This window comes from Sinohyriopsis cumingii, chromosome 13, assembly GCF_028554795.1.
Source record: "Sinohyriopsis cumingii isolate HCF-2022 chromosome 13, ASM2855479v2, whole genome shotgun sequence".
In the NCBI taxonomy this organism is placed as follows: domain Eukaryota; kingdom Metazoa; phylum Mollusca; class Bivalvia; order Unionida; family Unionidae; genus Sinohyriopsis; species Sinohyriopsis cumingii.
The window spans coordinates 10,041,918-10,059,989 of record NC_142973.1 but is presented as its reverse complement, the minus strand read 5'-3'; the positions used below and the strand labels follow the sequence as shown (position 1 = coordinate 10,059,989).

The 18,072-nt window shown below is 34.6% G+C and overlaps 1 protein-coding gene across 6 annotated transcripts in view; it reads left to right on the top strand.

Moving 5' to 3' along the window:
• The window catches only part of LOC149784930 (ferric reductase 1-like), a 112,455-nt gene that overhangs the window by 16,604 nt on the left and 77,779 nt on the right, over positions 1–18,072 (top strand). For all 6 annotated transcript variants that reach the window (XM_089978561.1, XM_089978559.1, XM_089978563.1 and 3 more), the window contains exons 3-5: positions 3,039–3,181; positions 8,819–8,910; positions 14,591–14,726. In XM_089978561.1, the coding sequence (XP_089834687.1) occupies positions 3,039–3,181; positions 8,819–8,910; positions 14,591–14,726 (371 nt within the window). The remainder of the gene's footprint in view (positions 1–3,038; positions 3,182–8,818; positions 8,911–14,590; positions 14,727–18,072) is intronic.

Genomic DNA, 18,072 nt, shown 5'->3' with positions numbered 1-18,072 from the left:
ATTCTATGCAGAGTAACTGAAAGTAAAATCTGTTTTCAGCATCTCTGATGAAAATGCTGGGTCAGCTGTAATCAGACTTTGGAGATGTGCAGTGTTAATTATGAGAGGTCAATAGTGTAACAGACTTGCTTTTTGTGGGTTTTTTGTTCTCCAAGCAGCCATTGGTCTTTCACATCAACCTGGTTGAAAACATTATAGACATTTTCCGTGAAACCATTATGCTAATTTGTATCAGACCTTTGTATAAATGGTTTTTATTCCATTTTCTACAAGGGGCTTCCCTAGCAACCCTTTGTGTTTGATGGTAACTACAGGTAGGTGAAAGACATATTTAGGACATCTTCTGGACCTCTAGGTCAGTTTTAATTGTTATCAGTAGGAGTTATCCATCCTGGTACTGTTAGACTTTACAATTTCAAGGTTTAATGAAACAACCTTTAAATTATGGATCAGCATAAAATTTGAAAATATGATTATGACGGTTAAAGCCAGACATCGTCTTGTCCAGGTTTGCTCTGTACCCAGGTTTTCATATTAGATTCAGTAGAGTTGATCAGGAAATCAGATTAACTTTACAGGGGTAGAAGGTACTGCCTGATGGAATGTGGAGGCATACCTTCCCATCTGCTCTGGTGGTCTTCTCACCCCAGTCCCTGACTGGTTTCATTATCTTTTTAATTCATCAGATGGAATAGTTCTTGTTGATTCATTTGTTCAGCTGATTAACATGTCTTGTCAGTGCAATGTTTATACACCTTCTAACAATGGGTGTTTTCCCTGTTTGGGTCATGTGGCATTAACCCCTCTCCCCCCCTCCCCCCCGGTTTCTGTGGGCTATAGAATCATAACATATTTGCAGCCAGGATTTAAATGATATTATTCTTTAATGCAACTGGGAATTGACTTAAGGGGGCACTCACCAATTATTATGTACTTTTGAGAGACTGACGTATGTAAGGTGAAGTTATTTGCATTTGAAACATGCACAATGGAGAGAATGTTGGCATACCTTTGTGCTACATTAATGTAATGTGGATGATATTTCTTTTGGATATTGTACTTTTGGAAATTGTACATGATTTAAACACACTGCTAACTAAAATGACTGCTCCCTTGTGCTAAAAAAATCAGCCTGAATTAGGCTAAAGTACACTATCCATAGCAGATATTAAAATGGGTAAAATGAATTTTGCCAGACTAGACAATACCAGCTTCTGAAAGTGCAATGAATGAATTACCAAATATATAAAATGTAAAAAAAGTTAACAGCTCTTTTTTATACAATTTACCTCTGAAGTTCAGGAAGTGAAAATGACCAAGTGGAGCATGTATCTGGAGTAAGGCCAAGCTGTATACTCTATAACCCAAAGTACACCCATCAATCATACACCAAAATAAAGGGAATTAAAGGTTCTTTGAATTATACCTAAGATATACAAGGTCTTTTTTAAATAGTCAGTATAACCAGTGAGGAAAGCTGGGGAAATTCTTTTTCTTTAAAATCCTAACCCTATGCAAAATATGAAATTGTAGAGCGCTACCTAAGTAGCATTTGAACATAAAAAAGCAAGTAAGTTTTTATGTAACAATGATAGACAACTCTCTGAATTATTTACTTCATAATTGTATTGAGTTTTTATCTAGAATCATGTAAACAACCATTACCATTATGAAATACAAAACTGCCATGGCATTATATAAGATTCTTTCTGTTTCTGTTGGCATTTGATTTTGATTCTAGCACCATTCCTGGTGTGATTGTTAGATTGTCCACAGGTGGATTGTTAGATTGTCCACCAGATTAATAAATGTTTGGATCAAAACTTCATCCTTCAGAGTCTGTTTCCAGAATCCTGTTGGACATGACGCAAGCTGAAACTAGAGTTTCTGGAAATGAACTTGAGGTCATTAAGGTCAAAATGTGTTATATGGCCTCTCAGGTTAACTTAAAGAAGCTTTCACTGCATCAGTCTACACGTCTTTGATATTTTAAATGCATGTTTTCCAAGTCAGCATTAGAAGTACTTGATATTTTGTTACAACAGTTTACAAATGGATAATACTGACTACCTAATATTGAAAAGTATAGTTGTCAGGTCTGTTTTGTTCTTCAAAAGTTATGGCTTTTTTTAAGCCTTCCTAATAAACACTTGCTGTCATAGCAGTCAGATAGAATACATAATTTTGAAATCTCAGAACCACTTTGCCAATTTTGACTACACTTTGTTGGATGGTCATATTCTATGAAAATTTTGTAGCAAAAAGCAGGAAAACACTTTTGAGGTCTCTTAAACTCTTGTACCTATTAACCTCTCTCAGGTGGGCATAATATCTTTCAGTTAGCTTTTGTATGTCGACCATTCCAATGAACTGCTGCCAACTTTATCATCCAGGCAGGTGTAAATGTTTACCTAATTGCTTATTTAGAGATATAAATTGACGTCATACAATACTTTGTCCATCTGTTGGGTCACGTAGACAGTTTTGGCCATATAACATATTCATTTGCAAATCTTTAGTAAGTCCAGTTTTTGTCATCTAGTTTTTATCAAATTTCTGCCAATATTACCATAGAAACAAAACAGAAACATATTCTGATAATTCCATAACTTCTTTGCTAGTTTGGATAAAGCATGATGGGAAAACAGTTTGAGACATTGTCATCATCCATGTGGCTGTGCTAGGGAGGTGACTGTTTAGGAGAGGTTAAATTAATGCACATGAAAAGATGAGCTGGCAACAGCAGGTTATGGTTATATACAAGAGGTACCCATTTTGGATAGTTAGATTGTATTTCATGAAATACATTCTGTTAATGTATAGATTTTCGAGGCCTTTCTGTCAGCCATTGGCTTCAATCACAATGACATAATTTTATTTGGGCAGCAACCTGGATGAATGAATAGTGGAATGGAAGATACATGTGTTTTATAATAAAAAAAAATCAATTGTATGCCAAAAAAAAATAATTGAAAGAAATCAAGACATGTAGATTAATCAGCTACTTAACAAATTCATAGTGCTGTTTCTCATTGCAGTAACCCTACAAGGCAAGTCTGGAGAGTACAATATTAAGGGATTTCTAATACTGCCAAGAAAAAAGAACAGTACTTCTCAGTTAAACACAGTTGGCACCCTAACTGGGGACTCGGCAACACGTAATCCTTGTACTGCACCCACGGTACTGGTATATCTGTTTTTCTTTCTCTTCAGCTGGTTATCTGCTTGTCGCAAATAAGAGAGAGAGAGAGAGATTGTGAAATTTCCTAGTATTTAAAAGATGAAAAAATATTAAAAATCATCAAGTACAAATTATTAAAATTCACTTGCACTTCTGTACTCAAGGTCTCATCTATCCAACAAGTCAGACCTGTACTATTCCTGACTTTATAAACTAGGTACTATTAGTCTTTGTTATCTCATTAGCAAAGTTTCCTTCCTATACGCCATTCTTCTTTCTGAATTTGCCTATCTCTTTCTTCTTTCTGAATTTGCCTATCTCTTTCTTCTTTCTGAATTTGTCTCTCTCTTTCTTCTTTCTGAATTTGTCTCTCTTTTTCCTGCATTTGTCTCTCTTTATCTTTTCCTGCATTTACATTTTTATTTCAATTTCTTTTTCTTCTTTTTGAATTTGTCTCTTTCTTTTTTCTTTCTGAATTTATCTCTCTTTTTCCTGCATTTGTCTCTCTTTATCTTTTTCCTGCATTTGCATTTTCATTTCAATTTCTGTTTTCTTCTTTTCGAATTTGTCTCTTTCTTTTCCTCTGTTTGCATTTGAGTCACTCTTTCTTCTTTTTCTTTCTGAATCTCAAGTTTTCTTAGCTCCATTGCTGTCTGGTGTTTTAATTTAAATTCTTTGCTGTCTGGTGTTTTAATTTAAATTCTTTGCTGTCTGGTGTTTTAATTTAAATTCTTTGCTGTCTGGTGTTTTAATTTAAATTCTTTTAATTTCATTTCAGAGTTTGATAGAGACTTACTGACAAATCTTAAAGCATTTCCTTTTCAGCTAAATTTTTAACCAAAATATTTTTCATCTCCTGTTTTAACAAAGTCAGTTTTATGTCAGAAAGAGAATAGCAGTTGGCAAGCTCCAACAATTCATCTTTCCTTAAACATTCAAACACTTCATGGGTCAGATTGGAAACAAAACTCTCCACCCTAGATTTTATTGTGAAAGTTTTTTGGTTTCACTGTGTAAAATCAAAAGACAAGGGACTAAGAAACTCATGAAATAAAATGAATTTAAATTTCAAAACAACTTAAATTTCTCTGAAATATTTCTGAAATTCTTATTCCCAAAGAGCCCACAATTTCTGTTACAATTATATGGTCATAAACTAAGTAACAGAAAGAAGCAAAAACAAGTTTGGTAAAACTTGACAAATAACTTAATGATCAAAGTTATAAATACAAATGTGAGAGGAACTTACAATATTATAAAGTGAATCCAAAATAATCCTGAAAAAGTTCTATTAAAGTCCAAATGAATGAAAAGTTCCGTATAAATTTCAGAATTGAAAATGTACTGGTCTGCCAAGAATCATGATGCTATCATTATGGCATTATCCAGAAATCATTGGAATAATTAACAACAGTTCCATAATTATATTATAGTCCAGAAAATGAGCACTTTCTATTTCCACTGAACAGACCGAATAAATGTTTTTCCTCTTGAATAACATCCAAACACAACATAAAACAGATCTGCAGACTTGATGTTACAACAGGAACACAAGACATAAGAATGACTGCAAAATATGAATGAATCTGATTGCTCAGTTCTTTCCTTTTGTACACCTCCAGGAGTCTGTTATGACTATATGTCGCAATGTACCCCATGTGACAGATCTTACTACTTAGTCTAATATTTCAAAATACCTAATCCTGTGACCTAACTCATCCAACAAGAATTAACTTTGTTTTTCTAAGATGCCACCTGACTGATCTGTCCAGCGGAAAAAAGGCTGAATTTTGCAAACATATTTACTAATAATTTTTTTATTAGCAACTGTCAACACATATGTAAGCGTCTAGTTATAGATATGCAATTTTACATTCTCTAATATCTTAACATAAACCCTATGCATGTATAAAATCCAGCCATAGATAATCACTACAATTTACAGCCATGAATAAAAATTACAAAAATTAGACAAAATTATGTACCAGGAGTTATAAACATATAGATATACATAACACACTCATTAATGATATCTAAGTATGCAGATGATACAATATTGTTTTCAGATAGATCTAGAAAAGCTCTTAAAAATACATTGCATGCATTAATATTCTATGCAGAGACCTGTGGCCTTAATGTTAACATAGAGAAAACAAGAATAATATGGGTAGGAAGCATGAAAGACAGCAATAACCATTTGTGTATAGAAAATAATTTATGCTGGATATATGATAGTTTCACAATATTAGGCATGTGTGTGTGTGTGATTTGGATTTTTAATGTAGCTTTAACAATTTTGCAGTCATATCACTATGATGTCTGCACTGTGACAGTTTATAGTGATGTCTAGCACTGGGGAATCATGCCTCAGACATGTAGCATGATGTCCCACCCAGTCACATTATCCTGACACCAGGCCGACCAGTCCTAACACTAACCTCTTATTGCTGAGTGCCAAGCTAGTCAGCTGTTAGTACCATTTTTATAAGTCTTTGATATAACTAGGCCAGGGATCAATCCCACGACCTCCCGCATCTGAGGCGGATGCTCTAACCACTTGGTATCAGTTACATGTATATAGAAAAGAACATAGAAGATGTTGATAATATATTTTGGAAGGATGTTTTTACTTCTTATAGCTTATGCTCTAAAAAAGTCATTCAAAAAACTTTTTCAGACCTTTTTTTACTGAAGTCCTAATGTATAAAGAAAATATGTTCGGAGTGTTTTTTTTTGTTTTTTTCAACAGTGGTTTCAAAAGGTATACTATTTATGAATGATATTGTCCAAGGTAATGGACAATTCCTTTCATGGCAAAAAATGAAATGAAATATATATGTTGGAACTGACTTTCTACATTATACTGGGTCCTTTACTCCACATAATCATAGGTGAATAGATCATTGAATCCCAACCAGAAATTTTGGGGAAAAAACTTTGGATTGCAAAAAGAACCACATCTCTCATTGAAACTAAGAAGGATTGCAGAAATATTTAAGTATCTTGGTGAAAGACACAGAAATATTAGAAACTAAAGCAGTAACTAAATGGAAAACAACTTGATATACCAAACCAATTTAATTGGACAAGGCATTTTGTCTTAATATACAAAAATTACAAAAGATTCTAATCTTATTTGGTTTCAGTTTAAATTGCTGCATAGAGTTGTTGCAACAAACACTTTTCTTGAAACAATTGAAACAGCAAATAATAATAAATGTTCCTTTTGTATGGATTCACCTGAAACATTAATTCATCTTTTTGGGACTGTGCAGCTGTGAAACAATTTTTTGGATTAATTTAAACCAGTGGATTAGAAATAACACTAATTTCCTGCATTCTTTTTCACTTACAGGAATAATTATTGGTATGTTAGAAGCAGGCAGTGTAATTTTTTATTGCTGATATGTAAAAGATACATGTATAATATGTTCCATGAAAGAAAACCTCCATTCCTACATTTGTTTAGAAACTTCTTAATACAACTGTGAGCCTAAAGAAACAAATAACTGGAATGTTTGGAAACAGAATGGCACACATTTATTAATTTAGTAGTATAGGACAATTATTGTTTCTGTCTATTGGTTGAAATGGTTTAGATATATTTACGAAAATCATTTGATGCCTGTACAATTTTGAATGATCTCTTGGTTATATTTTTGCATGTGTGTGTGTGATTTGGATTTTTAATGTAGCTTTAAACAATTTTTCAGTCATATCACTATTATGTCTGCAGTGCTAGTGATGTCTAGCACTAAGGCATCATGCTGCAGACATGTAGCATGATGTTCCACCCAGTCACATTATCCCGACACCAGGCTGACCAATCCTAACATTAACCTCTTATTGCTGAGTGCATAGTGAGGCAACTGTTAGTACCATTTTTGTAAGTCTCTGGTATGACTCTGCAGAGGTTGTGATCTTATTTTACATCTTAAACTAGTTTTATAAGATTTATGCATCTAACTATCATATACTTATACTCTTATAATTCAACTGTTTCTTAAAATATATGTATGTATGTATGTATGTATGTATTTATGTATGTATGTATGTACACACATAAGAAAAGACAGGTAGAACAGAAAAACGAAATGTAAGGTAGTCCATGGGATGACTCTATGCAAGGCAAAATAAAAAAAAAGATACATCAAGCGGCTTGAATTAGCAAAAGCAATAGATAAAATCTTGTCATGTATTGAATAGATCACGTTTGAACAATCTTTTTCAGCCAAGGGCCAGATTGTATTTTCCAAGACCACTTGAGTGCCACGAACACTAATTTCTTTAATATAATTACTGTTCATGTGCCAGATTTCTGTGCGGAGCATGTTTGTGGGCTGGATCTGGCCCGTGGACCAGGGGATGTGCACCCCTGGAATAGATCTTTGATGTATAACCAGACAATGACTTTGAAAACAATTTCTGTAAACTAATGAATAATGCTGTGTTCCATAAACAGATGTAACATGTAAGAAAGAGAATGAAGGCAGAAATATATATTATGAAGAAAACTATTTTAACCTTCAAAATAATTTTTTATTTGCATGGAACAATGATATAAAACATATGGAGTTAATTAGTTTAAGGAATAAAAAAGAATAATAAAATTAACCAAACCAATTTGTAGTGACTTGGGTAGTGCAAGATTTAAGTATATATACTTGGTTAAATTTTACTACAACAGTTTCAAAAACAAAAATGGTGAAGAATGAAACTTCTAATAGATACGGATAAGTTATGTATTGATGCTGTGACTGATAACATTTCCAGTAACATGAAGGAATTTATTCAGATTTTATTCCAATTTCTATTTAGTGATTCATGCACACGTTTATAGTCATTTATGCTATATTTATCTTTTACAAGTTAAATGTATGTGATATTATTCCTTTTCATTGCATGTATAACATAATTATTTCACAAGGACATTGATTGGTTTGTAATAGCCTCAGTAAGTGAATTTCTTGTTGATATTTTGTCCTTTTTTCTCAAAATGACATATGATATAACTTTCTTGTTCATCAGTATCATTCTTATTACAGCTGATACACTTTAAAAACATCATACACGAAACCAGTTTGTCATGTCAAATCTCAGATGGATTGATTTAATTAAGTTGTAGTGTTTCAAAACATTTTAATATTTTGTTGGGTTGTTTTAAATGTTTACTTGAGCATTAGATACAAAATTAACATACATTTTTATGAAATAAAATTATCATAAAAAGGCTCCAGCTTTCTTATGACAACCAGACACCAGCTAGGTTCCCATCTTTCCCAGCTGTGCCCAACATATTTTATTTTGTTGTTGCACTGACTTAGCCTTGCACTTTTAAATTTGAACTGGTAAAGGTAATGAGAAAGTTGTAATATCATGTGAACATATATTAACAATTTCTCTTTAGAAATGTATATAAGATGAGTAAGCAGATGCTTCCACCTGCCAGACTTGAACCCCTTTTAGAAAGTAGTATGGAAGGAAAACTGCTGAAAAGAGTTGGTGACTGCATAACAAATGCCTTGCAAATGAACACATCACATTTAGAACATAATATCTTGACAGTAATCAGTATTTTTGCAACGATAATCTCTAATGACAATAATTAATATTTTTTCATCGATCAATATTTTGCAGGCAGCCCTCACTCACATAAATAGCAACAATAAGACCATAGTAAATATGATGTGGAAGGCCCCTGCCGAAGCAATAGAAACTGTGGTATTTGTGTAAGTATTATTTATCTCATAGGAAAGTGGTACACGGCAGCCTTTACCAAGAAAACAGGCTGTTGTTACCATGTTTGTAACACATCACAACCTTAAGAAATTACTTTGCTGATTATCTGTACATTTTATAGCCAGTACATTTTTTACCCAATTTATTGCCTCATTAAAAGATGATAATTTATATTTGTTGAAGAGAACTTTCCGGAAACATCGCCAAGTTTGGTAGTTAGCTCTGGTAATGCAGAAGCCATATATTTATGGATGCCATCACCTACCACTGTAGCAGGGACCATATATTTATGGTCAGATGGAACCTATGTCTGTATGTGGATTCTATAAAAATAATTAGTAGTTATTTCTGGTCTAACTGCAGTAATTCTGGCTTCCTACAACATAAATCAAGGTGTATAAATTTAATTATAGAGAATACAAATATACCCCAGATAGAATGGAAAAGTGCTATCCCTGGATTCTACAGGAGTATGCTTAATAAAACTAGGCTGAATTAATATTTATTACAACTAATGTTATGATACAACAATTAATGCTATGACACAGGGTAGATAATTTTTATTCATAATACATACTAATTTGTTTCAATCTCCTTAGAGTACAAATTAAAAATTCTCTAACCTGTGATATATATATATATATATATATATATATATATATATATATATATATATATATATATATATATATATGCAAAGTCTTCAGTTAAAATAGTTGCTAAGATTTAATATAATATATAACACACAGGGATGGTCCTGGCTTTTAAAAGCTGTCGCCAAAAAAATCGCCAACCTCAATATTTTGTCGCCAATTTTCAAAAAGTGTCGCCAGAACAAGTAGTGTACAGTTTTTCAAGTGTTAATTTAATCTATTAATGTAACAGGCAATGAAAATTACAAAAGATGGGTTAGTTAATACTCTAATTACAACAAGCATTAACAAAATGTTACAAAGTGTTACATGAAGATCTGTCACGATTTTAGGGCTGCCCACTTGTTGAATGCAGTTTCAAAGTCTAATTGTTCACATCTGTACATGCTGATTCTCATTAAATTCTCGAGAGATGAGATGCAGAGTTTATTTCTGATGTCAGTTTTTATGAGGTTCATCTTACTGAATCCACGTTCACAGTCTACAGTGCTGACAGGTGACACCAGTAGTCTCTCAGCAGCCCCCCCCCCCCGGCTATCTTCACAAAGCTTGTAGTGAATTGCTTCCTTATTCCCAAGAGTGATCACTGAATGCTGTATACATTTTCTCGACAAGCAAAATAGGATCTCCATTCCCACGAATGAAACTTACACGAGTCAACACCTGGCAATATTGGACCGTATAAATAAGCATAAATTCACACCCAATTTAGGGATTCTTTCACTCCTGTATTTTGAGAAATAAATAATTATTATTAATTATGCAAAACTTTTTTTTTTTTTTGCTATTTCTTGTTGCGGAGTTTAAGTCTCTGCAGCCGTAACACGGATTGATGGCAAAAGGAAAAGATCAATGAGTAAAATGCTTCACTGGCGACAGATATAAGTGTGATTGAGGAGTAGTCGGTACTTCAGTGGTTATCAGTTTTCTATAAAGGTTCAGCAAAACTATTGTATTGGTATATGTAAAAAAAAAAAAAGCAACAGAAGGATTAGCCATTCAATTAATTGTATCTGTTCTATTCGCGTCTTCAGAAGTCGGTCAGTTGTAGGTATAGTTTGGTAGCATGATTGACTGTATCACAGCATACAGTATTCAGCCCAGATGTCAGCATAAGCAGATTATGATGTAACAATGCACTGTAAAGATGGGGTTGTCAATACAAACAAAGGATCGTTTGTGTAACAGATTGATTCCAATGCATTGCTTAGTCAAGTTTGTGGCTTCCTTTCATTCTCCGTTTTAATTTATCCAGTCCAAATCCATGATTGTATGTACAAATTCAATAACCAAAAAGTCACCAAAAAAATCGCCAGATGGGATATTTTTGTCGCCAATAAGGAAAAAAAATCGCAATTTGCGACATTGGCGAAGCCCAGGACGATCCCAGAACACAGATATTCATAGAATGGCAGATGTTAGTGAATAATTTATGCCAAGTAACTGTTCAACTGCTTGGTTTAAATCTTCCTGGGAAAAATATATATCGTTTCCCATTAAAATAGCCTTCTGTTCATACAGCCTAAGTGCCAACAACTTAGCAAACAAAAATGCCTTATAAACCAAGCTATAGAAGATAGCAATTCCACTACAAATCGATTAAGATAGCAATTCTACTACAAATCTGTGCAAGATAGCAATTCCACTACAAATCTGTGGAAGATAGCAATCCACTACATATCTGTGGAAGATAGCAATTCCACTACAAATTTGTAGAAGATAACAATTCTGCTACAAATCTGTAGAAGATAGTAATTCCACTACAAATCTGTGAAAGATAGCAATTCCACTACAAATCTGTGGAATATAGCAATTCCACTGCAAATCTGTGAAAGATAACGATTCCACTACAAATCGATTAAGATAGCAATTCTACTACATATCTGTGGAAGATAACAATCCACTACAAATCTATGGAAGATAGCAATTCCACTACAAATGTGTAGAAGATAACAATTCCACTACAAATCTGTAAAAGATAACAATTCCACTACAAATCTGAGTGGTCTAAAGCGCTCTCCATTACAGATCACTGCCATCTCACCTCTGTCTGCGCTGGTTCGAGTCTCAGATTCAGCCAATGTGGGTATGTGAGAAAGCTTGCCAGTAGCTTCTCGTGGGTCAGTGGTTCTTTCCGGGGCTTTCCCCTGGTTCTTCCTCCATCATTAATAATGGCCGCCATGTATAGCCTATCATGTACTGAAAAATGGCATTAAACCCCACAACAATGACAATGACAAATCTGTAGAAGATAGCAATTCTGCTACAAATCTGTAGAAGATAGCAATTCCACTACATATCTGTGGAAGATAGCAGTTCCACTACATATCTGTGGAAGATAATAATCCACCACAAATCTGTAGAATATAGCAATTCCACTACATATCTGTAGAAGATAACAATTCCACTACAGATCTGTAGAATATAGCATTTTCACTACTAATCTGTAGAAGATAGCAATTCTGCTACAAATCTGTAGAAGTGAGCAATTCCACTACAAATCTGTGAAAGATAGCAATTCCACTACAAATCCATACAAGATAGCAATTCCACTACATATCTGTGGAAGATAGCAATTCCACTACATATCTGTGGAAGATAACAATCCACTACATATCTGTGGAAGATAGCAATTCCACTACAAATTTGTAGAAGATAACAATTCTGCTACAAATCTGTAGAAGATAGTAATTCCACTACAAATCTGTGAAAGATAGCAATTCCACTACAAATCTGTGGAATATAGCAATTCCACTACAAATCTGTGAAAGATAACGATTCCACTACAAATCTGTGGAATATAGCAATTCCACTGCAAATCTGTACAAGATAATGATTCCACTACAAATCTGTGGAATGTAGCAATTCCACTACAAATCTGTGGAATGTAGCAATTCCACTACAAATCTATAGGAGATAATAATTCCACTACAAATCTGTGGAATGTAGAAATTTCACTACAGATTTGTAGAAGATAACAGTTCTGCTACAAATCTGTAGAAGATAGAAATTCCACTACAACTCTGTAGAAAGTAGCAATTCCACTACAAATCTGTGGAATATAGCAGTTCCACTAAAAATCTGTAGAAGATAACAATTCCACTACAAATCTGTTGAATATAGCAATTCCACTAGAAATCTGTAGAAGATAATAACAGTTCCATTACAAATGTGTAGAAGATAGAAATTCCACTACAGATCAGTAGAAGATAACAATTCCACTCAAAATCTGTTGAATATAGCAATTCTACTAGAAATCTGTAGAAGATAACAACAGTTCCATTACAAATGTGTAGAAGATAGCAATTCCACTAGAAATCTGTAGAATGCAGCAATTCCACTACATATCTGTAGAAGATTACATTTCCACTATAAATCTTTAGAATGTAGCAGTTCCACTACAAGTCTGTAGAAGATTGCAATTCCACTACACGTATGTAGAAGATAATAATTCTGCTACAGATATGTAGAAGATAGCAATTCCACTACAAATCTGTGGAAGATAGCAGTTCCACTATAAATCTGTAGAAGGTAGCAATTCCACTACAAATCAGTAGAAGAAAACAATCCACTACAAACCTGTAGAAGGTAGCAATTCCTTCCACTACAAATCTGTAGAAGATAGCAATTCCACAACAAAACTGTTGAAGATAACAATTCTGCTACAGATCTGTAGAAGATAACAATTCAATTGCAAATTTGTATAACAATGCGCTGGTGTCCTGGTGGTTAGAGCATCGATGTCGGATGCGGGATGTCGTGGGTTCAAACCCCAGCCGAGTCATACCGAAGACTTTCAGAAATGGTACTAACAGCTGCCTCGCTTGATGCTCAGCATTAAGAGGTTAGTGTTAGAACTGGTTGCCTGGTGACAGGATAATGTGACTGGGTGGGACATCATGCTACATGTTTGCGGCATGATGCCTCAGTGCTAGACATCACTATAAACTGTTACACTGCAGACATCGTAGCGATATGACTCAAAAATTGTTAAAGCTATGTTAAAAATAAAAATCACACACACACATGCAAATCTGTATAAGATGGTGATTCTACTACAGATCTGTAGAAGATAACAATTCCACTACAGATCTACAATTGTAACAAAATCAAAGCAGTGTCATGACTAAATTGGCATATATGTGATCACTCTGTTTAATCCGGATGCATTTTAAATCCCACTGAAAATGAATTTTAGGAGTCAAAATTTCAGGTTGGAGGGAGGTTGAGCCATGAAATTTCTTAAGATAGGAAGAGTAGTTTTTGAATCAATTAGTTAAAGTGGGTACCTTTATATGCATTGTTTATTTTTGCAAAATTTAAATTTGAAATTAAAAGCTGAGATTATTAATAAACTCTTAGCATGAAAAATACATGTCATTCTAATAGATGTTCACTGTATTATCAGTATACTGGTTACCATGGTATTTTTTCTGGCAGTACATAATCACAGTGCTTGTACACCATAACCATACTTCCATCAGTTTCTGTCATTAAGAAATGTAGGAAAATTCCAGAGTAATCTTAAAATTTAAAGATTAAAAGCATATTGTCATTTCTCATGACAAAACAATTCCAGAAATTAATTTTTTTTTACCAAATAGTTTTATCTGTTATAGATTATCTATTATAATATAGTTCTGATATACTGTGGTGTATATCATGGAATGTACAGAAAATACCTCAGTTCACCATGGTAATGGTACAGAAAATACCTCAGTTCACCATGGTACAGAAAATACCTCAGTTTACCATGGTACAGAAAATACCTCAGTTTACCATGGTACAGAAAATACCTTAGTTCACCATGGTACAGAAAATACCTCAGTTCACCATGGTACGGAAAATACATCAGTTTACCATGGTACAGAAAATACCTCAGTTTACCATGGTACAAAAGATTTTGTGGTACCCAACTCTACATTGCATTATGTAATGATCTCTTGAAAAACAGTTTCACTGGAATAAAGATTGATGTATCCCAAAAAAGTGATATGTTTTCTTCTAAATTTTGCAGAGCAACCATTGTACAGGCAAAACAAACATACTGGGTGAATGTAGAGAGTCGAGAGCTTACACCTGATTCAAACGTACCAGGTGGTGGTGGTGGAGTTACTACACCTTCCCCTGTGGTGACAACAGTGCCATCTGGAGTAAGTCTCTTGTAGTCTGATGTGGGTTTTTTTGTGTGCATAAGTATTGTTGAACAGTCAAATGTCAATTATCCAGACTACATATTTGACATGAATTTTTTTCCAGATAAATGATTGTTTTGATAAAAAAATGATAATATTAAATTGCAAGTCCAGTATATATTTTATTTATCAGGATGAGCGAAAAGTCCAGATAAAAATGTATGGATAAAAATAAATACTGTACAGTAAATTGTTAATTTTTATTTTTAAATTAAAGCTATTTTCCCATTAGTATAAGCCAAATTAGGCAGAGTATACTTCATCCCAGATGACTATTAAGGTTCATGAAATAATTGAATTTGACTGCATATTCCCATATGACTACTAAGTTTCATGAAATAATTTGAATTTGACTGCATATTCCCAGATGACTATTAAGGTTCATGAAATAATTTGAATTTGACTGCATATTCCCAGATGACTATTAAGGTTCATGAAATAATTTGAATTTGACTGCATATTCCCAGATGACTATTAAGGTTCATGAAATAATTTGAATTTGACTGCTTATTCCCAGATGACTACTAAGTTTCATGAAATAATCTATTTTGACTATTAAAAATGTTGTACATTATAAACAAGAGATATTACCAACCAGCTTATTGCTCTACATTTTGGTTGCTACCATATTTAAATTTTTTAGCAGAACAAAGTCATGTTGATTATAAAAGTAAGCTTTTTATTTTTAGGTAGCAGTGGGCAATGTCTGTGTCAGTTCAATGTAAATAACCTTGAATGATTATGGTGAATTATGTCTGTAACATTTTAACAGTCAAAATTAAGACTTAAATTCTCATTGCACCTTGTTGTGGAAATTTCTTTAATTCAGGGGTTCTACTGTTAAGATTTTTCACTCTCCTAAAAATGTATTTTCCCTTGTCAAACTGGTCATGACTCAACAAATATAATACAGGCTGACATGAAAATAGCTAATGAAAGATAAATTTTTTATTTAATATTGAGATACAGTGAAATTTTGATAGCACAAACTCCATTGGACCTAGAGTATCAGTTTGAGAGATCTGTAGTTCTTGCAAATGAGATTTGCATATCTGGTCGAATTTAATCAAATGTTATTGCTGAATACAAACTGTAAAATGATGAATTTATAACTGAAGCATCTTACTTTGTTAACATTACTTTAGGAGTGAGTTGTCAATCGGAATGCAGTGTCACCCATGGCAAGGCAGACTTTCATGCATCAGGTAACTTGACTGGTTGACTAAAGGCTGGCAGACTTTCATGCATCAGGTAACTTGACTGGTTGACTAAAGGCTGGCAGACTTTCATGCATCAGGTAACTTGACTGGTTGACTAAAGGCTGGCAGACTTTCATGCATCAGGTAACTTGACTGGTTGACTAAAGGCTGGCAGACTTTCATGCATCAGGTAACTTGACTGGTTGACTAAAGGCTGGCAGACTTTCATGCATCAGGTAACTTGACTGGTTGACTAAAGGCTGGCAGACTTTTATGCATCAGGTAACTTGACTGGTTGACTAAAGGCTGGCAGACTTTCATGCATCAGGTAACTTGACTGGTTGACTAAAGGGTGGCAGACTTTCATGCATCAGGTAACTTGACTGATTGACTAAAGGCTGGCAGACTTTCATGCATCAGGTAACTTGACTGGTTGACTAAAGGCTGGCAGACTTTCATGCATTAGGTAACTTGACTGGTTGACTAAAGGCTGGCAGACTTTCATGCATCAGGTAACTTGACTGGTTGACTAAAGGCTGGCAGACTTTCATGCATCAGGTAACTTGACTGGTTGACTAAAGGCTGGCAGACTTTCATGCATCAGGTAACTTGACTGGTTGACTAAAGGCTGGCAGACTTTTATGCATCAGGTAACTTGACTGGTTGACTAAAGGCTGGCAGACTTTAATGCATCAAGTAACTTGACTGGTTGACTAAAGGCTGGCAGACATTAGATTAGAACATTTCAACAGTAAACTTGATGATCCCACTTTTTTTGCAAAGTAGATGAGGTTGTTCTTCGTAAGCTTGTGGCAGCATCTTCCATGTTAGATTTAGCAATGATACACCTATTTTGCGAAAAGTTTTTCTGGTGAGGCTGAACTGTTTCAAATAGCAGCAGTCATGGGTGTGTCATGCTTGTGGGCCAAGGTCAGGAAAGCCTTGCAAGGAAAGGAATTTTTTAAACCGTTAGTTTTGGAGAGAATCTCACAAGTTAAATGGCCCACCACTTTGAAGGCTTTGAGGGAAAATGGCATGTTTGGTGCAAGGTCAAACAGCACTGTCCCTTTGAGTGCCTGAGTCCTGCAGATGGCTGACTTTCATCTTTAGTTCTTATACACTGAAGAGTTAGGTACAGTTACTATCAAAGGCTACCACTCCATGATATCTGACAGTTTCAGGTATAATGTAGGAAGAGATATTGATCATGCTAAAACTCTAAGAGACCTGCTAGCCAAATTTGACTTTAACTGGCCAAAATCTCTCACCCTATGTCCTAAATGGAATTTTTTGTGGGTTTTTTGATGTGGCTGAAGTCAGGTCAGTTTGAACCTTATTCTTCAGTATCATGCTGAATCGCTATCATATGAGACATGCTTACTGGTAGCGTGAGCCACTATCATGTGAGACATGCTTACTGGTAGCGTGAGCCACTATCATGTGAGACATGCTTACTGGTAGTGTGAGCCACTATCATATGAGACATGCTTACTGGTAGCATGAGCCACTATCATATGAGACATGCTTACTGGTAGCATGAGTCACTATCATATGAGACATGCTTACTGGTAGCATGAACCTCTATCATATGAGACATGCTTACTGGTAGCATGAGCCTCTATCTATGAGACATGCTTACTGGTAGCGTGAGTCACTCATATGAGACATGCTTACTGGTAGCATGAGCCACTCATATGTGACGTGCTTACTGGTAGTGTGAGCCACTATCATATGAGACATGCTTACTGGTAGCATGAGCCTCTATCATATGAGACATGCTTACTGGTAGCGTGAGCCTCTATCATATGAGACATGCTTACTGGTAGGCAGTTACATTTGCTTTTGCATGCAAGGTGAGTGAGCTGGATTATCTTATAATGGACCCAAATCTGAACACTCTCAAATCCCAGTTTGATGGTTCCGTGGTCCTAATGATACAACTAGGCTTTGTAACTAAGAATAGGTGGCCATCAGCAGTCAGCCAAAAAGTGGTCATACTCTGTCTCTCTCCATGTTCTCAAGTAGGTCGTAAACGACATTGGTTCTGATCCAGAATTCTAATATGACTGCCACAATGGCCATCTTGTAAATCTTATCACTTTTTA